The sequence below is a fragment of the Rhinolophus ferrumequinum genome, chromosome 25 (assembly GCF_004115265.2).
Source record: "Rhinolophus ferrumequinum isolate MPI-CBG mRhiFer1 chromosome 25, mRhiFer1_v1.p, whole genome shotgun sequence".
Taxonomy (NCBI): Eukaryota; Metazoa; Chordata; class Mammalia; order Chiroptera; family Rhinolophidae; genus Rhinolophus; species Rhinolophus ferrumequinum.
The window spans coordinates 7,530,805-7,558,692 of record NC_046308.1 but is presented as its reverse complement, the minus strand read 5'-3'; the positions used below and the strand labels follow the sequence as shown (position 1 = coordinate 7,558,692).

Sequence of the window (27,888 nt, the reverse complement as noted above, 5' to 3'; positions counted from 1 at the left end):
AATACACTCACCGAATGATGATTCAACACACGGGGCAAAGAGGGATGGTGTTGAAGGCACTTCAGGTAGGACGTTAGCAAATCTTACTGCTTGGTTAAAATAAAAATGAGCTACTGCTATTTCAATCTGATTAGCAGCCTTGTTACGGCTGCTCCTTCTCACCGCGCGGCCTGGCTGCACGCATGCATTTAGAAAGCACCATACGCGCCTCCCTCTGTGGGTGCCGTGGAAAAGGGGTGGTCCTGCTTTCAGACGCTCTGCCCGCCCCTAAACACATCCATCCCTACGAGACCAGTTTTCCCAAATGATGGTTCAGAAAACAAGCTCAGAGCTGGCAGAACTGGTGCAGGCAGGCCCTCTCTCTCAGTCTGACTTCAGCTTCCCAAGGTCACTAGCAGCTTCTCTCCTTTGCTAACAATAGTTGTCTTTCCATGGTACTGGTTCTGACAGTCTGCTCCCTGGGGACCCCCAAGTGAACCACAACCACACCTCCACTTCATGCCCTCCTGTAGTCCCCTCTTCCTGAATCTGGGCTGTGCCTGTGACTTGCTCTCATCAATAGAGGGCAGTAGAAGTGATGCTGTGACAGTCCCAGGTTGAAGTCTTAAGAAGGCCTGGCCACTACTGCTTTCTACTGTTGGGAGCTCTGAGCTGCCATGTGAGGGGTAACGTACCCTGCTGGTGAGGCCACTTGGAGAGATCACACAAAGGAGGAGACCTGAGGACCCCATGCAGAGAGAGAGGCTCAGCCATCCCAGCGTCTCAGCCAAGCTGCCGACCAGCAAGAGTGACACCGGTAAGTGACACCAGCAAGACAAGCAGAGGAACAGCTCAGCTGAGCCCAGCCCAGGTAGAAGAATAGTGGGGAAAGAAGAAAAAGAGAATTGTCATTTTAAGCCACTATGTTTGGGGATGGTTTGTCAGCAGCAATTGATAACCAAAATACTGGTTATCCACAGATGTCCTTTTTTTCTAAATACAAGACAGTTATTCAAATGACAAGAAAATATGGCAAACATTTTCCCACCACAACCTTCTCGGTCAACAGGCTGATTGGCAACTGACCATCTGCTAAGAAGAAAACATGCCTTTTCTCCGAAGTTCCCATGATTTTTTAATGGCAATGCAAAGGAAGATGGTCAACTTCTGACAGTCTGGGGCACTGACTTCATTATCATTTAGCCAAAAAAAAGAGGCCATCAAAATGAATTATCCACTACTGGATACGGGATGAGAAATGAAATTGTTCTGAAGGATGTGGTCACTTAATTTTCCCCGTTTTTCCTCTAACAAGTGCCCTATCATCCCCCACAAAGAGAGAAAAACATTAGATTTGTTAAGGTTATAAAAAGAAAAACATGCTAGAATTTGAATCACCACCCTCTGTAAAATATGGAGCACACTTTAACTGCTTCCTCAATTGAAAATAAAATTCTATAAAATATAACACTGTGTACATTGTAGAGATGATTTCTTCTTATCTGAGGAAATGAGTAACTGGAAATCGGGTATTGTTGAGTTAGAATACAGTGGTCTTTAAATGGTTTCAAATTTTGCTTATCCAAAGGTAGTCAGTTAACCACAACGCAAGCCTTCCAAATTCAAGTTCATTCTTCACCTAAACTTTCTTGCATCTGTTCTTGATCTTTTTCTGGAGAGGGTGAAGTCCACATCTGAGAAAGAAATACATTAGAATTTTTAAGGAGTACACGTCTAAAAGTTTGACAAGGCTTTAAACCATTTTTAAGTAGATTTAAAGCTTTTAAATATACTAACTGGAATGAGAATTTCAACACGACATGCTGAAGCTATGAGTTTCTAACTTATCATTAAAACATAATCACACATGGGTCACTGTCTAAGAAGATGATTACATCTTCAGGGAGATGATGTACAAAGGGAGGAGATGTACAAAGGAGATGAATTTCTAGCAATAGAGCTGGAAGAAATGTGGAGTGGAGCCTGTTGGAGGCTCGGGTTGTCAATGCCGTGTCACATAGCCAGTCAGAGGCCACCTGGGATGAGAACTCACGCATCCTGACTCCAACCATCCAGTGCTGTGCTTCCATGTTTCCCGGGTCCCTACAGACCATCTCCCAGCACAGCCTGGGTTAACCAATTCTAATAAAAATTGCAGGAATGGGGATATCTGGTGTTCTATCACCAATATCAACTATTTCTCTACAACAAGTGCTAACTTTGCCCTTCACAGTTAATGCTTCATTTGGTTTTGATGCTTAATGAACTGTAAAATAAATCCAGCTTGGAAAAAAGAAGTTTAGAGAGAGGGAAAAGGAAGCTGATTTGTAAAACTCAATTACGATACATTTTGCTGAAACACTCACAAATTATGGGCCTGCTTAAAAATGCCACAAATGCTGTAAAAAATTAACCGATACAGAACTTCCACTTAAATACCTATTTCTGTGTCGAGGTCTCTGTGGGTCTTCTCATCTGAAACTTTTCTGCTGCTGCATCAGACCCACGTTTTCATAGACTCGAGCATTATCTTCTCTCATTCTGAAAAGAAAAGAAGGAAGAGGATGTTAACAAAAATGCAGGCCATGCTGCTTAAGCTTATGTATCTGTAAGGCACATACTACATATATTCTTTGGGGACCAGCTATGGTGCAGACATAGTTTCTGCCCCAGGAGCTGGCATTCTACGACAGGATATAAGACATAAACCTACAGCAACGTAATTGTGAAGCTAACAGTGAAAGTAGATCCTTGGGCCCCTCTGCTCTCTGGGATTTAGAGGAAAACGAGTTGTTTTCCAGGTGGGCAGAGCAAGGGAGGCCTGTACGATGCGACTTCTGAGTGACACCTTGAAGGAGGGGGGGACATGTACATATAGAAAGGAACAGTATTCATTTCAAGCAGAAACATCTGCATGGGCAAGGGCTCTAAGAAGGGAAAGTATCTAGGAGCAGGTCAGGCCCTGAAGCCAGCCACGTAAAGGGGACCAGGGAACGTGAAGCTCAAGGTGGCTTTAGAGCCCTGGGATGGAGGGTCAGTGCATCAGAGCCCAGACTCTGTCTGCTGCACAGGGAGGGAGTAGAGAGCACAGCAGTCTGGGAGAACAAGGAACCCAGCAGCTGTGGGTGCCAGCCTGAGAGGAGCGAAGAGAAACAAGCAAAAGGGGCTGGGGGTCCAGCGTATCCTGTGTCTGCACCCTACAAGGGGGCTGACGGGAACAGAGAGGCAGAGAAGCTGTTAGTCACAGGCGCACGGGTAACAAGGGAGTCGTTAGAGCTGATGCTGTTGTGCCAACATGTGGGGAAAGCCTTCTGGCAAGGACCCAGACGAGCTGGTTCCACTGCAAATTACTGCGGATAGCAATTTAAAATATCAACTTTCCCTGTCAGTCCACTGGGAAAGAAAAAAAGCAGGCAGAAGAGGAAGAGGCAGCTTGATGGAGAGAACACTTTTGTTATGTAATTCCATTGCAATGTTAAATAGAAAGCAATTATAAATACAAGCCTCATATATGCTATCTAAAATGTTTATATAGAGTATTAAAGTCAGGAGGGGTGTAAAAATCCACAGCAGAAGCAAACAGAGATAAGATTGTTGGGGGCGGGGGGGGGAACAAATGTTATACCACAGAATGACTTTAGAACATATAAAAAATGACTTACAATTGCCATTCACATAATTGATTTAACAAATGTTTTTCCTATCACATTGTAGTTTAAACAAAGAATCAGCAAAGTTTTTCTATAAAGAACCACAGGGTAAGTAATTTAGTCTCTGCAGGCCGTACATAGTCTCTGTCATATGTTACTCTTCGTGTGTGCGTGCATGCGTGCGTGCGTGCGTGTGTGTGTGTTTAATAACCCTTTAAAAACCATTTGTGAGCTGCACAAAAACAGGCTGCGGCCAGGACTTGGCCTAGGGGGCTGTAATTTGTTGGCTCCTAGTTTAAACCCCAAAGTAGATTTCTGTTGACTGTGGGAAACTCGTAGACCGTGACTGCGCTGACACATTAATGGTCAATTTATTTACTTTTACTTAGCAAAGAGTCTTAACACCTCAAAAGGGGGTCATCTACCTCTGCCACAAACCCTACCCCATTGAAAGAAAAACGAAGATTCCTCTTTGAGAACCACCACTTGATATACGTATAGCCTCATACTGCTTGTAGCAATTGGCTTTCCGTGTAAGTAAATTAAAATTTAGTTTAGATAGCCACGGATACACTCCCTCATCAGTTGGGAGACAATTATGTGCACCAATGAAAGGTGTGTGCTACAAAGACTTGTTTTTTAAGCTTTTCTAGAGGAGTATGTTCAGGTAAAAAGAACTTCCTTCATTACTACTTACTCTGCACAGGACGGTGTTGGGGTACAAGGCGGGAGGGGACTCTGATCTCCACTTGTCTGGTCCGTTAGGGAATACTTAATATTTGTATATTCGTGCCCTTTCCTCTTGCTTTTCTGAAAGATGAAGATTGCATATATGAGGAACTGTGACTTTTTCAAAGGAATAAAAGAGTCAAAAAAAAGCATTTCACTAGAGAGAGAGAGAGAGATAGAGAGATTGGACCCTGATTTAACACTAAAATACTGACCACCTCCTCATATGGGCGAAAACTACTTTTGAACCATACAATTCGTAAGCATGGAGAGTCATGCATGAACAATTTACTGTATTAAACTAAATGTACCTGTTTCTGGGCTAAGAGAGAAATCACACTTTCTTTGCCACATTAGCATCTAATCATTTCACAGTTCACTTGCAACATATGTAATAATTTTCAGGTAAACAACTGGGAAAAGAGTTCCATAAATACATTCGCTCCAAGTGAAAAACGGCACACAGGCACGAAGACGGTAGTGCTCTTATCAGAAATAATAATACACTTTATCATATCTCCCCTGACACCCCCATCTCACCCCAAAAAAGACCCTAGCACCTTTAAAACTTTATTTTCAGCTCTAGGTACTCGGGGTAGGGGGGTGGGAGGGGCAAAGAAATCTAATAGAATGTAATCGCATCTCAGATGCAAACTGAACTACATTTGGTAGGACTCCTGTTAGATGATTTATCACTTTTCTCTACTCCTAAATTGACCCAGAAATAACCAATGCGGGAAATCCAATCCATCCAGCTGCCATCATTATAACAACATTGCATTCACTTCAGAGTTACTCAGGAAACAGCACCTATTAGAATGGGTACCCAAAACTAATACAGACATACAAGTGGGGGACTTTCATTTACTGCAGGTAAGAGGGTAAATGGATACCACCACGTGGGTCTGCAATTAGTCAGTACCGGCAGTCCTAACTAGTTAGTATCTAGTAATAATGAAAAGGCATTATATCCTACAGCCATGAACATTTGCTTTTTGACAAAGTCATGCACGTAAGCCTAAAAGAGCGGTGTACAGATGTCCAGGGACACGCTAGCCTAATAATGGCCATCAAGAGGACAAATGAATGCGATGTATTCTTTTGAAATAAAACGCAACAGTGAAGAGGAACAACAAAAACTGTATGTGTGTGTGTGTCTGTGTGTGTGTACGCACCAAAACAGATGTCATAAACAATATTAACTGGAAAAACACAAACTGCAAAATGATAAAACAGCGTGATACCATTTGGCTAAACATCCTAAACATAGAAAACAATGTTATATATTGTGTATGGATATCTGTACTTGTATTTTAAAATATAAAGAGACTGCAAGGCTAGTGATTGCCTGGGGTTCCAAGGATGGGGATGAGGGGTGAACCTGGGGGTGGTGAGTAAAGGGAACCTCATCTGAACCTACTACACTTTGTTGCTTTTATGAAAGAAAACAGACTTGAAAGAAATGTGATGGAACCACATGGTCAATTACAGGGGAGGTACTGTTTTTTTTTAATTTTTCAAAATGAAAGATAAAGCATAAAAAAAAAAATTAAACCTACTGAAGTTTATTTCTTCTCACCAAAAACAACAGTTAATATAAAGTGAAAAATCTTACTACACATAAAATAATGTTACAACTGCAATCTACAAACTCTGAAGCATCTTAGCTGTAATACTGTGAAAGCTGGGGTCCAATCAGGAGGAAGCTGAGAACTGACACACATCCACTCAAACTGCAGCAGGACAAAGAAACCCCTGAATGTCCCTGTCACAGAAGCAAAACGCCAGGGGGGAGCAGCAGGCCCAGAAGAGGTGAGGAAAGCCCATGAGAGAGCTGTTCTGCTGTCCTGCTGTCCACCACCATCCTCCTAGCTGAGGCAGACTGGAAGTGGGCAGGGCTAGGAGGGAGAATTATTAACCCTCTGGCTACACAGGCTTTGCCAGGAGTCACACTGGCCCCTGAACACCAACACATGAATGTGTTCTCAGGGCAAAGGTGACAGGGCATCTGAGACAAAACGCAAATCAAAGCCATGTACCTCCTCAGACACCCACCTCCCCTCACTCTGGACCTATTCAATAATGGAAGGGTCAGCACAGGACCTATATAAATGGGGGATGGGGAAAGGTACAAAAGGGAGAATGAGGACAATAAGCAAAGGGCAGATGGAGAAAACACCTCACAAAAGAAACTAAACGAAGAAAGGAGAGATAAAGACAGATAGTTCTACATTAATATCGAACTTTACAGACATGTGCTTTCTTAAGAGATTATAAGATAACAGAGGCAATGAAAAGAAAACTGGCAAAGCAACAGAAACAGAAGAAGAAAAAAAACAAATATTAGAAATTCGAATCCAATTAAAGGCAGTAAAAAATAACTAAAAACATAGAATGAGACATTGTAGACAAGTTAGTGAAAACATACTAAAAAACTATTAATAAAATACATAAAAATGATGGAAAAAGCAAATGAGAGATTTGGTATACATAGGGGAATTCTTGAAGACAGGAACAAATAGAACAGAAAAAATATTCTAACACATAATGCAAGAAAATGTTCCTGAAATTTAAAACAAACAGAAAAAAACTGAACCTGCATTTTAAAAGGACATATAACACAGGAAAAACTTCACAATCTCCCAAAACATCAACCATAAAGAATCTGCCTGGATTGGATCTCCAGGTGGAAAAAGTCAGTCACATATAAAGTGGGACAACTGAATGGACTTTAGACTTATATAATATAGAATATAGCCATATAATTCTAAAAAATCTTGGGGTAGGAGGGGGGAAGATTATACCCTGAATCTTACAGATTATATCCAAGAATCTTATACCCTGCTAAGCTATCCTTTAGATATAAAATCAATACTCAGACATTTTCAAGCATGCAAAAACTTGGAATACAGTATCTTTTTAAAACAACCACTAGATAACAAAATCTAGTCAACAGATACACTAAACCAAAATCAAAATAAGGAATTCAGAGAAATAAAAATCATGATAAAAGGACTAGAGCTTTGATTTATATACTGTGCTAACACTAAACAACTGTGGCAATTATAAGTATAAATGTTATAAACCATGTCAAAACTCAGGAGGTAAAAGAAAAATGTGCTGTCTTTCACAAATGGAGTTAAATGTCAATTATTATAATAATACCAGTTAACATTTTCTAAGCACTTATTTTGTGCCGGCACTATTTTGAATATATTATCTCATTTTAATCCTCATAACAACCTTTTGAAAGAGATACTATTATTAATCCTATTTTACAGATGAGGAAGTGTGCAATTTCTATGCCATGGTCTCAAAACAGGGGTTGGCAAACTAATGGCCTGTGGGATAAATCTAATCTGAGGCCTTTTCATAATGCTGTGAGATAAGAACAGTTGTTTATCTTACAAGTTTAATAGTTTTTAAAGGGTTGTAAGAAAAAAAAAAGATATGCAACAGAGACCTTATGCAACCTACAAAGCCTGTAAGATTCACTGTCTGACTCTTTACAGAAAAAACCTGACTCCCACATTAACAGGCAGCTTCTTGCCCTCCACTTCCTCCTGCTATCTGAGACCACGTGGAAAAGGAAACATCCTACAGGACAGTAGAACAACAAGAAAGAATGTACCTGGGTCCCTGGATGACACCATGGAGCAGAGCTGCCCTCTCTATACCCCCTCAACCGCAAATCACTTTTGTGTAGGAGAGAAATAAGCTTCTAGATCTCGTTTAAGCCACTATTATTTAGCCTCTGTCAAAGCAGCCAAACCAAGTTCTTAACTGATAGAGCAGTCGTTACAGAACTTAGTCTGCGGGAATAGTTGCACAAAAGAAATCCAAGGAGAAATTGTGTTGTTTCGTCTATATAGTATTTAAATTTTGTGAACTGCTTTCAAAAATCTAAGGGCCTTATGAATAATCACCTCTGAGTAGAAGCCACACATCTTTTAGCACTAAAATATTGACTTACATAAGCAATTTAAAAAAATAATACAGTGTAATTTAAAATGAGATATTAAATGGAAGAACTGGCAGAGAACGGTACTTTTTAAAAAATCTATTCTAAAGTTTAAAAAGCCTAACTCATTTTTTTAGAATAAAAATTAAAAATATAACATAAAAACTGAAGCATAAACTTGCTTTCTACGCAATACTTCTTTTTACAATTTTGGTAGAAAAACACACAACACGAGATATACTCTCAACAAAACTTGAAGTGTACACAATATTGTCAACTATGTGCCATTGTTGAACAGCAGGTCTCTAGGATGTTTTCATCTTGCGTGACTGAAACTATACCCATTGGACAGCAACTCCCCATTTCTCCCTCCCTACTAAGTACTTTCTTAAAATTCAAAATCAATATTTTACATAAAGTGATTATGAAAGAATTTTCTAATGAGGAACAATTAATACAAATGGGACAGGAATTATTGCAATGAATCAAAGTAGCTCAAGGAAAAGTATAAAAAATGCTGGAGCTTTTTAGCTCACCTAGGAAGGAGAACTGAAACTGATCCACTAATCAGACAAGTTTGGTTCTCTGTACTGTGACAGCCCCGGCTATCTCACAGACCAGAAAAATTCTCCAGGGATAAAGGATGTTTTATTTTGTTTTGTTTTGTGGGGATGGAGGGGAATTTGTTTCAGAGGCCTGAAAAATGATCTGAAATTGATCTGTCCTCCACCCGAATTCAATGACACAGCAGTTCCCAAGCCTTTTGCGATGTTTATAATAAATCTTATGGCCTTGCCAAGTGACAAGGTTAAGAGGAGGGACCAATCACGAGGCTCTAAAATCATCTGGTATTAAATATCTTTCCATGTGAAGGAACTCCAGTTACATTCTTGAACCACGTAAATTGCAAAAAAAGCCCCAACCGCCGAGAACAGGAAGAGACGGTAATCTTGTCCGGGTTACGAAGCCTTGTTGCTTCGTAACCTTGTGTGCTCTAGGTTCAAATGTCAGGATTACAAACACCTTGACGCCTTCCACATCAATCACAAAGTCTTCCTGGTTCTTCTCTCCGTGTTCACTATTGGCCCTGCCCACCCTGTCCAAACCATCGTCAGTTGTCACCTACACTGGTTTCCCCTGCAGCTGCTCAAGCCTAGATCCCACCCATTCTTTCCTGTTAAGCCAGGGCCCTCTTTTTCAAATGAGATCTTTTCACGTCACTCCCTGCAAGCTCTGCCCCCTCAAAAATCTGCTCTCTGCTTACTTTTCGAATCCCACCCATCACACCCCATATTTCCCTCCCCCTCTAATTCCTTCTACTCCAACCCTAGAGAGCCTGGCACATAGTACAACCCTACTTTAATGCAGGAATGAATAACCAAATGAACAAACGTGAAAATAAAGGCCTTTTGTATTGGCCCGAGAAGATTAAGGAAGATTGTAAAGAAGCACAAGTCTAGGGAAACAAATAAAGGAGGACAAACGGGGGCCTGCCTGATGTTAACTCAAACTTTCCATCTGGTGAAACTTAAGTGTCATGAGACAACAGCCATGTCTGTCTTATTCTGTTATATCCTCAGCATCTAATCAGTGTCTAGAACAGAAAAGGCACCCAAATATTTCTTGAAGGAATAATACCAAACAAAATGTTGAATAGAATATAACAAGCTGAATGGTAATTGCCAAGCCAATTTAAGTCTTTACAGCAACAACTGAAATTCAGCCTGCACGACTGCGTTTCTGTCCTGACTCAGTCGTGATTACAGAATTTTTAAAGGTAACTTGTGTCCTATAACATGGTTCACGCAGAGAGAATCCTGTCCAGGTCTCTATACACTGCAGCCTAAAGACACTCCCTATGGGATGCAGAATTTTGCCTTCAAAGGAGAGTTGCCTAGTGGGTAAATTCGATTCCCACAGGGGTATAGGTCAGCAATTCTGAAAGTAACTACTTTACACGTATATTAGGGTTGAGCAGATCGTGGAAGCCAGGTTTCTCCCCGTTACAAATAAGCAAGTGGAGCATTCTACAAGCTATCTGACGAGTACTCTTCACAAGTGTCACGGTCATGAAAACTAGCAAAGACTAAGAAACTATCAAAGGTCCGAAGAAACACATGGGGGATCCTGGACCAAATCATAGGCCAGAAAAAGGGAATCAGTGGAAAAACTGGTGAAATCTAAATAAACTGTAGAGCTTAAGTAATAGATCTATCTATCTATCTATCTATCTATCTATCTATCTATCTATCTATCTATTTAATCGGTGTTAATTTTTTCATTTTGATAAATGTACCATGGTCTTATAACATTAGGGGAAACTGGGTGAAGGAAGGGCATACAGGAACTCTCTATATTACCTTTGCAAGCTTTTTGTGAATCTAAAAATTATTCCAAAATAAAACATTTATTTTAAAAAAACCTATTGGAGGGAGGGAAGAAGTCTTGCCTATACATGGGAGGTCATAGAGAGCTGGACTAGAGCAGAAATTCATTAGCTAATTACCAATCCAAAAAGTATTATACCAGCACATACAAGCACATCCAGTACCCAGATCTTGGCCTCCAAATACCAACTCTTCGGTAAAAAGCAACAGGCCTCCTTGGAAAAATGGCTGGGAAAGTACAAGTGGATCTGGATCATCTTCTGCTGTCAGAAGGTGTACGGAAGTGCTCCAAGTTGGGAACATTAACTTGAAAAGGTTCCTACTTGCCAAATTTGGGACAATTTAAGCAACAAAATAATACTAATAGATTACAATCCATTCTGACATGAATAAACAAATGAGTGACTAAGAGAGAAGGGAAAGCTTCCAACTCATCAATGAACAGGGAGGGATGGAAAGAGAAAATCACCACTGGCCAGATATCACCGGAGTCATTTTTCCAGGCAGTGAATGAATGAATGTTAAGTTAGTCGGCAAAAGGTATGATGAAAACTTGGTTACGTATACATTCTCCTATAGCCACCTGTCAGACATTAATTAAAAGGGGAAAAATAAGTAGTTCACAGTGGGGCCATCTAACTGACACCTTCATGGAGGGATCAAAGTTAACATGGCCAGTAATGACACAAATCAACCGACCAGGCCCCTCATGTGAGGGACACCCCACTCCTGTGACAGTCCTGTCAAAAATGCATGACCTGAATCTAATCAAGAGAGCATGCTCGACAAGTCCAAACCGAGGGGCATTCGCCCAAATGACTGGCTGTAACGCTTCAAAAATGTCGGGGTCACGAAAGATACAGACTGAGAAACTGTTCCAGAATAAAGGAGACTAAAGAGACATGACAATTAAATGCACTGTATGAGCCTGGACCACATAAAGGATATGAGTTGGACACACTGGCAAGTTTTGAATATGGGCTGTAGATTAGAAATTAGTATTTAAATATGGGCTGTAGATTAGAAATTAGTATTACATCAATGTTAATGTCCTGATTTTGATCATTTTACTACGGTTATATGAGAGAATAGCCTTATTTCTAGGAAACACACATCAGAGTATTTAGAGGCAAAGGGGCAATAATGCAACCTACAAACATTTCATTTAAAAACTTATATCGATATATGGAGGGAGAAAGAGAGAAAGAAAGAGAGAGAGAGAGAGAGAGATTGGGGCGAATATGAATGAATAATAAAATAAGTGTGTTAAAATGTTAACAGGAAGGCTGGGTGAAGGGAATTCCACATACTAATGTTTGCAAATAAAAAAAATTTTTAAATACTGTACATGGAAGTCAACAAGGACCTCTACTTCCAAGTAAAGGCAGAGTGTGAGAACCATTTATGTAAACTTGAGAATTTTCTCAGTTTTGCTTCATTTGCATTTTCAAACGCGTCCCCACCTCTGTTCCTGCATTTCCTCCTTCCCAGTGTTGTCTCTATTTCTCTACTTCCTTCCCCATTACTCTCCACCCATGACTCATTTTTTTTTCTTTTTGCAAATTCTTGCACTCTCAAAGGTTCCTAATGCTTCACAATTTTGGAAATGACGTTATTTCAGTATAATCACTATTCCCCTCAATGAGGTTTGTTCTTTTGTTTCATTTGAAAACGAGGTGGGTTTCATGTTTTTAAGCCTGCCTTTAACCTTTTGCTAGTTGAAGGTACTTCTTTACTATGAAATCAGGTAGCAAGTTCCTACACTGAATCAAACAATACAATGCAGAAAACTACATATTATAAGGATCCCATTTTATCTAATACTGTAACATTTCTTTTTTGAAATACGAAGGCTCATATATCATATACTAGTTAAGGTACTTAGTACAGTGCGGGTACATATTGGCACCAAAAAAGTACTGGCTGAATGAATGCATGCACGCATCCAAGCTCTCTTGGGGTGGGGTTACCAGGGACATTTAGTTTCGATATTCTACATTCCGTAATACTTCGATATTTGCTTTTGTCTATTCCCCCCACCCAAAGAAAAGGGGCAGTGACAAAATATATATATATTTTTAGTTCCTAAATCCAAATTAGAGCCTTAGATTGAGGGTCAGAGAGACCACATGTGGTAATGAAAAGATCTGAAGTGCTACAAAAGCTGGGAGGGGAAGTCCCTAAATTCTCCAAAACAAGGATAAAAACCAAAGCCTCTGAATGACATACAGAGTTTTCCCCCCAGCTTTTCCTACCAAGACTACATTATATGCTTCAAGATTCCTGAATAGTTTCCAATTTGTACCACCCATACAGCAGCATTTTCTGTACTTTTTATGAATTCTTCTTTTTGGGCAACTATTCCTGGCCTAAATTAAGTATAACTGGAAGACAAATATACAATAGCCTAGAGCAGGGGTGTCCAAACTTTTTTCAACGTGTTTCACCAAGGGCCATATGCAGTAAAATACACACACAGCCGGGCCACTCACTCGAGGTGAAGTACGTATTGTCTCACCTGGTTTAGTTAAGTAAACTAAATATATTTTTGCAATTTGCTGCGGGCCAATTAACAATGGATTGCGGACCGCAGTTGGCCCGCGGGCCGCAGTTTTGACACCCCTGGCCTAGAGTAACCACCTAAATATTTCATAGCACTCAGAATAACACAAAGTCCGATTTAAAGCACGGAAGTTCAAAAGCAGTAGCTTGTTAATTATCTGACCTTACGTTTCTACACAAACACTGTTTCTGAAGATGCTGTGGTACAACGAAACAGTCCAGTGAGCATTCTGGCGTGGACTGAAAACCCACTACACTGCTGAACGCGGGCTGACCACGCTCTGGGAGGGTGTGGCTGCTATTCTGCGAGGCTAGAAATCTTGCAGTTAGGCGGCAGGTCCCATTTTGAGAAGAGCTTAGTCCTCTTTTGAGAATCCGAGTTTGCTGGGAGGCAATAAACAGGGTAAAGCAGGCAAAGATCACTGATGAATAGACACGATTCTGTCTGCAGCACAGCAGTGAGGCTGCAGTGGGGGAGGGAGATCAGCACAGCTTCCCAAAACGGCCGTCGCCTCATTTCCCTCGTCTCAGCTTATTCCTAATTAACTCAGCTTTGTGTCTGCTGTGAATGGCTTCAAATGGAAAGGCTCCAACTCCACATTCTTCTCCATTATGCATGCTTATTAAAATTGAAATTTCACTGTTTCCAACTCGACCAAATTGGTGGTTCAAACCACCGTATGCTATTAAGAATGAAGCACTGGTTTAAGGGATGGAATTAGGATAAATATGGACTGGATCAAAACTGGAATGGGCTGGAAACTTCGAGGCTTTGAGTTCTGATCGTGCTGTGTGAGCTGGAAAAATCCTACCCTTTCTGTGTGGCCGTTCCCCCATCAGTCAGGCCAGGATGATTGACAGTATGGGGCCCCTCCCGAAGCTCCTCCAGACTGAAAAATCAGAGCTGTGAAGTAGGGGCTAGTTTTCGGAGCGGCCCTTCCTGGTGGGGAACTCGTTTTCCATCCCGAAATAAAGACAGTCACCTCTCAGAGCCTGTCCTGCTCAAAAGGAGAGCATTTGCAAGCTGCTCAGAAAAGAAAATGAAAATCCTCAGGCCCGCCATTCCGGCTTGCTTGGTACCTGCTCTTCTTCAATCCTGCGCTGTAGTGTTTCGATATAATGCTGGACGGCCATATAGATGAACCGGTACTGGGCTTCCGTCTGCACCATCCCCGACCTCTGAGACCGCACCATCTGAATCGTTTTGGGGACATCAATATCACAGTCGACGCCTACAAAGCAAGCAGCGTGAAGCATCAGGAGAACGTGCAGAGCCAGAGCAAAGGGGTGGAATGCACAACTTTCAGCAGACTCACAGGTAAGGCACATTTAGTGTGGAATGTTCTGGCCCAACGTGTTCCACGGGCTACGGCCCTGGCGTGCTGACCGTTACCGGTGCTCCCAGACCGCACGATAAAGTGGAGGAGGTCAGGAATCCCTCCCTTCCCAACAGCACCCACCCAATTCCGTCAGCAAGGATGAGGTGGCTGCGTGGAGACCACCACTGCGCATTCAGCAAAAGACCCCAGCAGTGGGATGGACAGATCCTAGGCTTCATTTTAATCAAAAGCTCAAACAGCGTCACTTCTGTTCTCTGGCAAACGTACTGAAAGTTGGAGTCTTCAGCCCAGCTTTTTGTGAAAGTTTTTTAGCATTCAAATTTCCTTCCCCTGGCTGTTTTCACTAGCACTTTCCTTCCATAAACTGAAAACAGGAACTGCAGCTTCTTGCCCTCCAGATGACCTACCTTTCTCTCTGATGATGTCAATAAGGATATCAATCACAATGAATGTCCCTGTCCGGCCAATTCCAGCACTGTGGGCAGAAGGACAAGAAGTAATGACAACAGAGTCATTCATGGTGCTTTTATGCTCAAAACCAAGCTATTAATTTCTACAGAGCCACTGTCTGCTCTTGGGAGTATTTATAAGACTGTCTATTTGTATTTGAAAATATAATTGCTAAGAGCACAGGGCTCTAGAGTCAGGCCAACCTGCACTTGGAGCCCAGCTTGTCCAGTACGGTGTGCCTGAGGCAAGTCCCTTAACCTCTCTGACCCTCAGTTTCCTCATCGGTGAAATGGGGATGACGATACATACCTTATAGGGTTATTGTGAGGATCAAATGTGAATCATGCATGAAAAACCACTGGGCTCAGAGATGACATAGAGCAAGTACTTAATCAACAGTAGCTTTTAAAAAATTGTTGAACAAATAAAGTTTCACACACATCTACTTGCCCAATATATAAACGAGATTTAGGAAACAAAACTTTCCCCAGTATAATTGTGAAGCCCAAACTTGGGCACCAGCAGCCTGCGAACTCTGAGGTGGAGGCCACGAGCATGGCTTCCAGAGGCCTGGGTGGGGACTTCAAAAGTCCAAATCTTTTGAAGCAAACAAGTGTATTGTCAGGGGGAAAAAAAAACTATATTATTTCTATGGTAGAAGAGAATAGAATCACAATCAAAGAGGTGGACCCTACATTACAAAAGAAAACCGAGCAAACATTACTACACGAGGGGCTCCTTAAGAATAAGGACCGTGTCACCACCCCTATGTGCCACCCCCAGTACCTGGCAGTTCTGTAGGATCTATGAGAAACATACTTTGGGGTCAAACTGTCCCTTCATCAGTTTATCCAGGCCTCAAATAGAGACTAAATTTTCCTCACAGTTAAAGAGGTGGGGGTGGGTGGGTAAAAGGAAGCCCTGAGCATTAATTAGGCTCCGGGACAGGCTGTGGCCCAGAGGCGGGACGGCCGTCACCTGCAGTGAACCACCACCGGTCCCGCATCCACGATGTTCTCCTGCTTATGATGGACCTCCTCCAGGAAGTCCAGCACGCCCCCGGGGTCACTGGGCACTCCGTGATCCGGCCAGGTCCGAAAGTGGTATTGCCAGACCGTTCTCTCCGTATTCCCCTGGAGTAGAGCCAAGAAAAACCAGAAAAGAATTAAATAAATCAAGGGGTTGAGGCACTGCCCGGTTTCGCTTTCTCAGATCCTACGTGAGCCAAAAGTGCTGGCTGGCACCGAGGCGCCTCACGCTCCATTTACAGGTCCTCTTCAGAGTTCCCCAGATCGCTTCTCCGCTTGGATCTGGCTGAGCTATCCTGGAGGCAACTCTTTACCTCTGCCGTAAGAACCCCCATGTCTAGCGCGGCAATTTGTTCTTTGGGAAAGGCCAACCTGAATCAGCCCTCTGAATCACGTGCGGCAGGGAACGTTCCCGAGCCTCTTCGTCCATGGGCAGCTCAACTCAGGAGGCAGCTGAGGCGTCCGGGACCCGGGGCTCTCCTCCCACCAGACCAGAAAACAGGTATTCCCTCAAGTCACCCGTTCTTCCTGGTCCTTCTGTACCCAAACCTTCTCCCCTGCCCCAGCCACACACTTTTATTCTAACATCCTATTTTAAACTTCTGTTGAGTGCAAAGTAGATAAGACATGCTTTGCAATCAGATGGCCAGATTTAGGCCCAGATCCCACCATGCACACTCACTGGACATCGCTTGGCCTCAGTTTCTTCATTTGCAAATGGGAATAATAATCTGTCTCTCACAATACCATGGCGGGGATTAAACTGGAGCAATTCAACACAGAGCCACTGCTCAGCAGATGGGAAGAGACTCAGCACACTGGCTCCTCTGAGGAGACTGGACACGCATAAAGGTCAACGATGGTCCCAAGACCACAAAGACCCAAAAGCACTGAGTTCTGGGTCCACTCAGGTGAGGTCACTGAGTGTCATTACTCATCGCTACATCTTCTCCCAGTATACCTGGAGATAATCCAAGCTAAGGGAGATTTTTAAAGGGGATTTTTTTTTAAAAAAAAAGGAGAGAAAAAGAGTAATTAGACCAGTGTCCACCACCAGCGACCTTCAAGCCAGCCAAGGAATCTGAACCACAATTATCTTTTCTTGACTTGTTTGCTGATGTCATGAAAAAGATTTCTCTGGATGTTACCAGTGAGCTAACATAACACCAAGGGGCGACAGTCACAGAAAGGCAGTCGGAGAATGAGACAGACCCATGTGCCCTGCGTATCCGTCCATGCCCCTTTCTCCTCGGTAAAAGGTCACTGAGGTCGCTGCCCCAACTCCTCCTTCCCAGGCAGTTAGGAGGTGTAAATGAGATCATGTGACAGCACCTTAGCAAAAATGTAACCTGTTATACAAAAAGCAAATAATATGGCACCAGCAATTCTGGAGAAATGACAGGTCCCATATCAGCAATTGCATCTGAGGGTACAAAACAAAAAACCAAATGTAGACATTTCCCGTACCTGCTACTTAAAATTCTCTGATAACGAGAAGATGGATGGTTTATCACTAAAACTGAAGAAAAATCCACCTGCTACTCAGAAACATCTGATAACGAGAAGATGGGTAGTTTATCACTAAAACTGAAGAAAACCCTCTCTAGAATCTTTGTCCAACGTCCTCTAAATCTCTCGCATTTCTGCTCGACAGCTGCGTTTTTTCTAGCTCCTCTCACAGTCTCTGCATTGGATTGAACCCCAATCCTCTCCGCACCATCAGGAGAACTGCAGCCCACTGACATCAGAAGTACCAGGATCTCACCCTGGACCACGACCACGGGGGTTTCCAGCTCTTTAGTCCCACCCTCTACCCACCCCTTTATCCAGCTCAGTCCCTCCCACTCTCCTGGCAACCGCTGTCCATCACATGCCTCCACCCCCTCAGCCCTCTCTCCATGCACTGCACCCCAGGCCTGCAAGAACCCAACCACCCATTTTCTGTTGTGTATGGGAGGAACAGAGCAGAGTGTCCATGGAGAAAAATCACACAGCAGGTGATTGGTGGCACTAAATATTCATGTTCACCACCTCCTTGGGCACTCAGCTCTGCCCAGAAATTTACTGCATTTCTTGTCCTTTCTACACAATTAGTATTTCATATTTTTCCCACTTTCATCCAAAATTTCATCTCTTCTCAGTCCCTTCGAATGGCCTTGTCCCGTGCCTGATAGAGCATACAGAGAAAATCCATTTCGGCTCCCCTGCCTGCGTCGGTGCCCACTCTCTCCTCTGTCCCCCGCTGGCACAGAAGAACTAGCCCTCCCCGATCGTAACAGATCCTTCCACGATGCTCTGGAGCCCGCCTCCCGTCCGGCCCAACCTCCAGCCCTGCATCCTCTCCCTGGTATCTTCACTTCGAGGTCTCAAAGGTATCTCAAACTTTACGTGTCCGGGGGTTATTCTTCGTCCTCCCCCGTCCTCAGATCCATGCCACCTGCCCCATTTCTCAAGCTAGAAAACTGCGGCCACCCTGAACGCCACCCTCACCCCCTCATTCGTTCCACCCTCAAATCCCCTCACGTTCACCTCCCCAATTACTTCCAGGAGGTCCTCGTTTTCCCGCCGCCCTGCCACCACCGTACCAACTTTCACCTCCACAATTCTAGCCATACCACCTCATACATCTTCTTGCAGCCTTTCTGACCTCTGCCGCAGTGCCACGGTCCACTCAGGCCCAAAACCCTAAGATGTCTTTAATGTCTCCTCCTTGTCCCCCGATATCCAGACTATCCCCGCATCTTGCTGTCGTCACCCCAGGGTATCTCTCATACCCATCACTTCTCTTCCAGAATTTATTCTGACATTTTAACATAATATTTATTTCCAAAGGAAGGACTAAGAAGTAAAACAAAACAAAACAAAACAAATGGCTGGAGTCTCTGGGATACGTGGAAAGGAGACTGTCAGACCTAGACCACCGTAGGGACTCCAAACAGGCCTCCCAGCCACCAGGGTCACCCATCCCCATCCACCCCACCCCGGGCTGGGCTGTCAGACAGGTTCTTAGTACATGGTTCTGCGTGTGTGTTCCCTTGGCACAAGAACCATTACGGGTTCCATGCTAACTAATGCATCAAGTTCATATTTCTTAACGTGACAGTTGGGACTCTTCCTGACTTGGTCCCAGCCTCCAGCCACGTTTGTTACCTAGATTCACCACTGGCTGTTGGTCCCTGTAAATCCCACTTCCCTAAACTTTACACTTGCGTATGGAGGCTCACAGTGACACCTCCATGTGGGATGCCCTCTCTCCACCATCTTCCCCCACAGAATCCCCATCCTTAAGGGCCCAGCCGCTTGGGAGACGGTCTCTCTGATGCCCCAGCTGGAAGGAAGCCCAGTCTTTGCAGCATCACAGCCCTTTAGACGTGAGCTGTAGCCCTCGTCTACTCTGGAGCACAGCTATTTGTGTATGTGGCTTCTCGCTGCTACAGGATCGCATCCTTGAAGACAAAGGCTGTCTCATTCATCTTTGTATCCCCAAAAGACCTGGAACAAGTTAGCCCCTCTCTAACCACGAAATTAAATGAATCCAAATGTAACCCTGCTTTGTAAAGTTAGTCACCCCAGAAGCAAACCTGAACAGGGAATTAAGTTCCGAAGCCATGGAATGCGATCACTAAATAAAGCGTAGGGTCTTTGCACTTGCTGTGACCTCTGCTTGGGATACTCTTCTCCTGACTCTGTAGATGCCTAGCTCCTCCACCCAGGTCTCAGCTCAGGTGACACTCCCTGAGAGACGCCCTCCTTGTTCCCCCCACCTCAAGTACCCGGTCCCTCTCTCTATTATCCTGTTGCCTCCACAGACAGCACGGTCAGAAAGCCGCGCAGGCCGTGCTCTTTTGCACCTCTGTGTCCCGAGGCTCTGTGAGGGCAGAGGCTGGCCCTATCTTGTCCGCAATGGGCCAGTAGTGCCCCGACTGTACCTGGCACACAGAAGGCACCCAATAGTGGCCACTGAATCAGTGAGTGGACGAATGCCACGAATGTACGCAAGCACGAGTGACTGCACGACCCGGGGTTACTGCATACCGTGAACAGTTCCCAAAGTCTCTAAAATACGACAATATACTTACTTGTCCAACCTTTGAAAGTTTAAGTTCTCTTAACGTATAGTCGTGGGCGGCACTTTCTTTGACGTTCCTAACACGCATGACCCCGTATTCTTTTAGAGCATACTCGTCGGGCCAGTATTTGACACATTTACTCTGGAAGGGATCAGAGAAAAGACAGTTAATTTCTGTGAACTCGGAAATAAAAGCCTAAACCACTAGAAGACAAATGTTCAAGTCTTGTGTAACAACCACTAACATGGAGAAATGGTCTCTCTAGCATTTAACTGTCCGATTTTCAAAGAAAAGAAAAGAAGAGTTCATATAAGAAGAGAGGTGCTTGGAGAATCAGGGAGAAGGGGGATGAAAAGGCTGCCTTTGCAGAGTTGTCAGATCCAAGACACACGTCAAAGGAGAGTCAATGCCTGTATATTTATCTCTAAAGAATCAAAGGTGCAAAGAGAGGGACTGGCCAGCTGGAGAGTGCTGTCTAGCAACGACTGAGTTTTGAATTCTAGAGACTTGCCAGTCACTCTGCAGGGAAGGCAAGCAAGGACTCTGGAGGTGGCTGCCCAACCAGCCAGACTGTCTGGTTCATTTCCGCCCCAGTGTAGGATGACACCGCGCCTGATCTAACCCAAGTGTGAATACCTCCAGCACAGAGAGGCAGCCGAGGAGGTTTTGAACCAGCTGCTTTTTCTATATCCAGATCCACTTGATACCTACTGCACATGTGACCTTCGCTTCACTGGGTGCCTGGGAATGCCAAGCCTGCAAGAGCTGCAGGCTTCAGAGCTGGCGGAGGGGAAAATATGGCACCAAGAAAATCATGCTTGCTGCCAAGGAGGAAGAGAGTCCAATCAATGAGAGACGAGTCTGTATACATTTGGTGATGTGTCCTGGGCAAAGAATGATTTTGTGTTTGGTTTTTCTTTTTTTCTAGGCACGGTCACCTACACCCCTCGCTTTCCACAACCGAGACACAAATATCAGCAAGAGACATTGTCCTTGTATATCAGGAAGACAGAGAAATTCAGTTATAAAACTGGAAATAAAAGAGCAGCTGCAGACTATCCCCATAGTCAATGATAAAAAACCAAAAACCAAAAACCAAACAAACAAAATAAACCAGGGTAGGAGGAAAGTTCAACAGAAGGACATAATGAATGGTTTGACTTTTTCGCTTGGCACAGTTTGGGGGCTTTTAACTTATTATTATCTTGAATTCAGCTTTCCCTCCAGGATTTTGTAGATCCAAATGCCTCTTTGACAGCTTTGATACCATTTTCCCCCCAAATAAACACTTTTAATATTAACTGGACTCAATGCTGTTATTGGCTAATCAACTCTAAGCACTGCTATCACTTACGAGGACACAAAATTAAATCACAACTCTGAAACAGGTGAGCTGACCTTATATGTCTGCAAACTACTGCGGCCCGCCTCCGACTTTTCCACACTCTGATGGAAACCTTGACAAATTCTAAAAGGTGAGAACTAATACTTTGGTTTTTAAATTAAATCCCAGCAAACAAAGGGAACCTAGAGCCTGGGTTTTCTTCTGTGCAGCGGGGGGGACACTGATACTGAGAGAGCAGGGTGTCAGAAAGGCCTGTGGAGGGAATAAAAGCCCATCATGTCATCCTCTCCACCCACCAAGTGAAGTAGAAGAACGGGAAAGCAGGCCCAGCCTGGGATGTGGAAGTGAGGGGTGGGGCAGACTGATTTGGCCCAATGTCTGTCTGTTCCAGGAGCTCCCGGCAGCTCTTCTGAAAGGGACCGATACTGATTCCGCTCAAGTGACACGAGCACCCTCTCTTCACCGCCCCCAAGTCCTCTGAGAACAGGTGGCTTCCTGGCACTACAATCAGGCCACATGCAGGGCAGAGGGTTCAATTTTCCTTTCCATTCTTAGGGCAGGTGACACTCGCCTGAAGTGGAAACTATGAAGACATCTTAACTTGACCATCAATTCAAGAACCACCAATCTTACTGCAGGCAGACAGATACTGCAGGCGGCCTTTGTGCCACAACGACAAGATCCGGCCTCAGAGGTATTCAGAAATGTACCAACTAGTAGCACAATGAAAATCTTATAAAATCACAGTGCCCCTCACAACTGATATGAAAATTACAGTAGGAGGACTAAAATCCAAAGTCACCCATCCATCTTAGGTTTAACATACATGTACAACTGCCATAGTCCACACAACTTTTATATAAACCAATTAAAGTATATCTCAAGAAAACTCCAACTAGAACACAAACAAAACCACTGAACTTTTCCATGTTAAAAAATCCACGTGGATGGACTCGCTTTGGGATAACACATAGAGTTATCACTCAGTGAGATTCATCTGCTTATTTGTAAGAGTGAGATGTTACAATTTTTAAAAACCTGAGGTATCATGAAGAATGTGGGGAGATGGATACTAGGCATACGCTGCTGGTGGAGTGTACATGGGACAGCGTGGAAGGCAGTTTATCAGAACTTCTATAAATTTACAACACGCACACCCTATGACCTAGCAGTTTTTGACATCTAACCCAGAGAAACACTTGCCACATACACAAAAAAGCAAGAACAAGACTGTTCACTTCAGCACTGTTTAGAAAAGCAAAAGCTAAAACACTTAAATGCCCAAAGCACAATGGTTCAACTATGGTACATCCATACCATAGGGTATCATGCAATTACTAAAAAGAATGAGATAGGCCAATATGTACTAGTAAACAGAAGAAGTGAGAACAGATATTTAGCGGGTGGAGAAAAACCAAAGATACACAATAAAGTCACAGTATGAAAGCACTTTTTCATATTTTTTTCCCAGAAAATAGTACTATATACTTTACAGATACATATATGTATATAAATATGTGTGTATATATGTAACTGTAAGTATGTCGGGCCCATCGTAATGCCTATAATACATGCACATATGTAGTAAATGCCAAGAAGACAGCGTAGAAGAATACATAGCAAACTGTAACACGGTTTATGTTGGAGGAGGGGACTAAAATGGGTGGAAAACAGATGGTGACAAAAGCAAATTTAACTACCAGATGTTTGAATATTGACTATATTGTTTAGGTAATTCAAATTAATTTTTAAATGCTTAAAAGTCACGATAAGTATAGGCTATATGACCAGTGAAATCACTGTTTGTTTATTTGTACTCTAATCGCCTGAAACCACTGGACAGGCCTTCTTACACGCCCCTTTTTGACCACTGCTTCTGGATACAGTGAGTTAACAGGACTAGTTTACCTTCCCCCCTTAAATGACTGAAAAACTGGAAAAATAAAATGATGCATGTAATAGGATTAGTAACAAGGACATTAAAATAGTCATTACAAATGTATCCCATTATGTTCAAAAGGTACAAGAAATGATGCACATGTGAAAAAGAGAGATAGAAAATATTAAAAAGACTCAAATAGAACTTCTAGAGATGAAAAGTGCAGTGTCCACCATGAGGCAAAAAACAAACAAAAAAACACTGAATAGGACTAACAGCAGATTAAATGCTGCAGAAGAAAAGAATTAACTTAAAGACGTATAGCAAAAGAAATATCCAAAATCAAACACAAAAAGAAAAAACAGAACTGAAAAAAAATGAACAAAGCCTCCGCGAGCCATAGGACAACTCCAAACAGCCTAATATACGTGTGATTGGTATCCCAGGACAGGGTGAGGTGGGGGTACATATTTGAAGAAATAGTGAACATTATCCAAATTTGAAAAACAAAACAAAACTATAAATCCGCAGATCCAAGAAGCTCAATGAACCCCAAGCAGAAGAAATATAAAGAAAACTACACTAAGGCACATGATAATCAAGTCTGTTTTACTCCCTTTATGCCAGAGGGTCAGTTAGAGTAAGCTTAATTTGTTTAGTCAGTTCTTAACATGGTCAACCTGACATGTCTGATACTTTAAACATTTCTGTCAAAAGAGTATGTAGTATACCTTTCCTCTCTCCACTTCTTTTGTTGTCATGACAATCACTCGGGAGTTCTCCTGAAACACCATCCGCCAAAAGTCATTCACCGTATTTTGCAGACAGCCTTGTGTGGCAATATAACTCTTTTTGGGCTTTGAATTGTTGCACTTGGTTTCAAATTCAGGCTAGAAATTTAGGAAGAAAACCCTTCAGACATTTGAAAGTTGCTTTCAGGACACAAGGAACGATTTAAGACACAAAAACAGGCTAGCAATGAATGGTCAGAAAACACTGAAAAGCTAAGTTTACCATGATGATATTTGCATTGATGTAATCTGATACGGGCTCGTTGGGATCACCGTCATGCAGAACAACCCTGGTATGGTCAACTGGAAGAAAAAGAGACCAAAGTCACAAAAATACTGAGACCTTTTCAGAACAAATCAGTTCAAATCGGTTCATGCTCAACCTGGTCCAAGTTTTGTTCATTTAATGATAAGACCACATAAAGCATTAAATCCCAAACAAGCACCACAATAATCTGAACACTGGCTGACGCCTCATAATGCTTTCTACCAGAAGAATAAAGTAGCAGTGTCACTTTCCCTGTTTTGATAATATACTACGGAATATATAAAATATTATAATCGTTGGGAAAAGCGGGGTAAAGGGTACATGGGAACGTTCTACGTATTTTTGTCACTTTTTGTGAATCTAAAATTATTCAAAACAAAAAAGTTTTTTGTTTTTTTTTTTAAGGGAAAAGTCAAATACAGATAAATGACATGATGTCTAAGATTTGCTTCAAAATAACCTAGGGAGAGAGGAGTAGATCAGAGTATAGATGAAACAAGATTGGGCATGAGTTGACAACTGTTGGAGCTGGGTGGGTGATGGTACATGTGGGTCCTTTATACTATTCTGTCTACTTTGGAACGCATCTGAACTTTCCATAATAAAAAGGGTTTTTTGTTTTTTTTAATGAAGCAGAATGAAATACAATACTACCTCGAAGACAAGATTCTGATGGTATCAACTGACTAAATTGTGACCAAAAAGTATAGCAGCGGCATACAAATCTGAGTGGCTACCTAATGACACATTTTACAACGGGAATTAGTAATACAGTTGCATGTCTTAATAGAATAATGTTCTTTTGCCTCAGACTCCCCATCTTTAAAGAAGTCACATGTTAATGAGAGGAGATGTCCGACTGGGGTCTCAAAGGGACGAAAGGACAATCACCTTCTATTTAGCAACTGCGTACTGCTGTTCCCTTCGTCTTTCCCCACCGCCCTATGTCTTCCTAATGAGCGCCATCAGACCTCCGGGGAATGAAAACTTACACAGAAAAGGATGAGGCTGCTCCACGGTCATTAGGACCACGCTGGGGCTCAAACTGACTTCCTACACATCCCGCACTGCCCCTCCCCGTATGACCAAGGCCTCCGCTTTGTCCCATCCTCACCTACACACGTTACAAGTAATCCATACGGATGTGATACACATGCACACCATGCATGTGTGCGTATGTATACAGAAAGAGAAAGACTCTCTCTCTCTCTCTCTCTTTCTCTCTCTCTCTTTCTCTCTCTCTCTCTCTCTCTCACACACACACACACACACGAATCGGTTTGCAATATCTGACAAAATGGCTTTGACCTGACATTACAACAATGCTCTTCTAGTTTAATCATGCACCCCCAATATACTTTAATAATAAAGTTTTTGAACACTGAAATATATACATATATATACAGTTATATATACGAACAAGCCTTATTTTTAAGTTGGGTCAATACTTTATGCATGCACTGCCATCAATCTGTACCTCAGACTTAATTTTTTCTTTTCCTTTTTTTTTTTTTTTAAATAAAGGATATAAATCCAGAGAAGTTCTAAATGTTCCTTCCCTTCCACACAGTGGATTGCCCTGCAGGCCCACGCTGGAGACCGTGCATTAGAGTGTGGTGCTAATAGCAGCGACCTAGGGGGCTCCAGTACTGGTTCTCCCACTTCTCCCTACTTGCGACCTTAACAAAATAGTCTATAAAATGGGGATAGTAAGAACACCTGCTTCATGTGCATGTGGTGTGGATGGAGATATGGACGCAGAGACTTGGGTACACAGTCAGCCCTCAGGAAAGGAAAGCTATGACAACTGTTTAGTGTCACTTCTGGGATCCTCGTCCAAGGCCTACGTCCTTCCAGGCCTCTTTCCCCGCAAGGTTCAATCTGGGCTCTACCTGGCAACATAGGGTTGTTAAAGGAGGTACTGCTTTATCACATGGTCCTCTTCTGAGCAAAGTGTGGGTATGTGCCTGAATCTCCAGTCACTGGAGCTCAGGGCATCAGGGAGCAGAACAGTTGGAAGAGCCCCCAGGAGAAGCTTGTGTTCCCCGGATGAAGGAACAGAGTCTCAGAAGGAGGCGTGCCTTTCCCAAGACCCACAGGCCAGGTACTGCCAAGCAAGGACACAGGTCTGGGACCCCTGTGGCTCCTGGTGTGGCCAGACACTGGGAGATGGCAAGCCTTGAGAGGATCGCTCGTAGGCAGACAAAATTAATTAACAGGAGGACACAGCCACACTCCAAACCTCCCAGTGGCAATTTCACTCAGTAACAGCACCACAGGAACTCAGGGAATGAGGCCATCAGTCGCCACCACAGTTGATTGTTTTGAAAACTGCTCACAATTAAAAGAGATGAAGGCCTCAGGTCTGCTGAGAAGGGCTCACGGCCCTCAGGAAAAGTTACAGGGGTGCTGGGGATCAGAATCTCCACGAGTGACTGTCACCGAGCAGAATATTGCTACTTACAGGGCAGGATGTTTTTATATCTATTTTTGTTCTTATTTTCTTGCCTCTGACCCTCTTTACGGCTGTAGAGAAGTTTGCACTCTTGTTGTTGTAGTGTCTAGAGAGAAACAAAAATAAAATATTATCAAAAGTCTCAAAAAAAAGAAAGCCTGGCTTAGCATTTCTGCTTTAAGGAATTTATCCCAAGAAATATTCACAGTCATGTGCAGTAGCTACAAGAATGCTCATCTTGATTGTAGCAATAGTGGCAAAAACATAAGAAACAACATAAATGTCCAACCGGCAACAGCTGCCTAAATAACACTATTGCTCATTCATACAAAAGAATGTCCTGCAGCCATTTAAAAGATGTTCTAGGAGGATATTTCGTGCCTTGGAAAGATGAGCAGAATAAATGTTAAGTGAAAAGAACATCAAACTTCCAAAACAGTGTATGATGTAAGCCATACATTTGCATTTGCCTGTGTATATAAGAAGTGGCAGAAAGAGATATACTAAAAAAGTGATGGGGATTTTTTTTTGGTAGTGGGATTATAAAGGCCTTCTTCTTTTTCTTCTTCTTCTCCTTTTTAAAATTCTCTTTTGCTTAAATTTTCTACAGTAAGGACATATTTCCAAAAAGAGAAACCTTTTAACATAACAATTATTAGGAATGAAAGCCGAAGGGAGGAGGAAGAGGGTAAAAGGGATCAAATATATGGTGACGGAAGGAGGCTAGACTTTCAGGTGGTGACCCCACAGTAGAATACACAGCTGAATTATAAAGTTATACATCCAAAGTGTATAATGTTATTAACCAATGTTACCCCAATAAATTTAATTAAAAAAAAACAAATGAGAGCCAGTGGGTACCGGTGTACAGTATACAAATAAAGATGCTACCCATGTACTTGAGGTGTTTGAGATCTGCCTCCTTTTACTGTTGTTTAATTCAGAACAAGCTGGATGTCAGTGCTCAGACCTGGAAACGAGAGGACAGTAGAGT

At 42.8% G+C, this 27,888-nt stretch overlaps 1 protein-coding gene across 4 annotated transcripts in view; it reads right to left on the bottom strand.

Moving 5' to 3' along the window:
• Positions 1–1,103: 1,103 nt before the first annotated feature.
• Positions 1,104–27,888, bottom strand: part of PTPN11 (protein tyrosine phosphatase non-receptor type 11) — a 68,076-nt gene continuing 41,291 nt past the window's right edge. For 2 of the 4 annotated variants that reach the window (XM_033097651.1, XM_033097652.1), the window contains exons 7-16: positions 26,904–27,000; positions 24,395–24,474; positions 24,112–24,270; positions 20,166–20,297; positions 16,037–16,203; positions 15,016–15,083; positions 14,349–14,500; positions 4,327–4,439; positions 2,419–2,520; positions 1,104–1,673 (exon numbers count right to left, since the gene is read on the bottom strand). In XM_033097651.1, the coding sequence (XP_032953542.1) occupies positions 2,451–2,520; positions 4,327–4,439; positions 14,349–14,500; positions 15,016–15,083; positions 16,037–16,203; positions 20,166–20,297; positions 24,112–24,270; positions 24,395–24,474; positions 26,904–27,000 (1,038 nt within the window). In that variant the 3' untranslated portion in view covers positions 1,104–1,673; positions 2,419–2,450. The remainder of the gene's footprint in view (positions 1,674–2,418; positions 2,521–4,326; positions 4,440–14,348; positions 14,501–15,015; positions 15,084–16,036; positions 16,204–20,165; positions 20,298–24,111; positions 24,271–24,394; positions 24,475–26,903; positions 27,001–27,888) is intronic. The other 2 variants (XM_033097653.1, XM_033097654.1) reach the window with 1 other exon arrangement.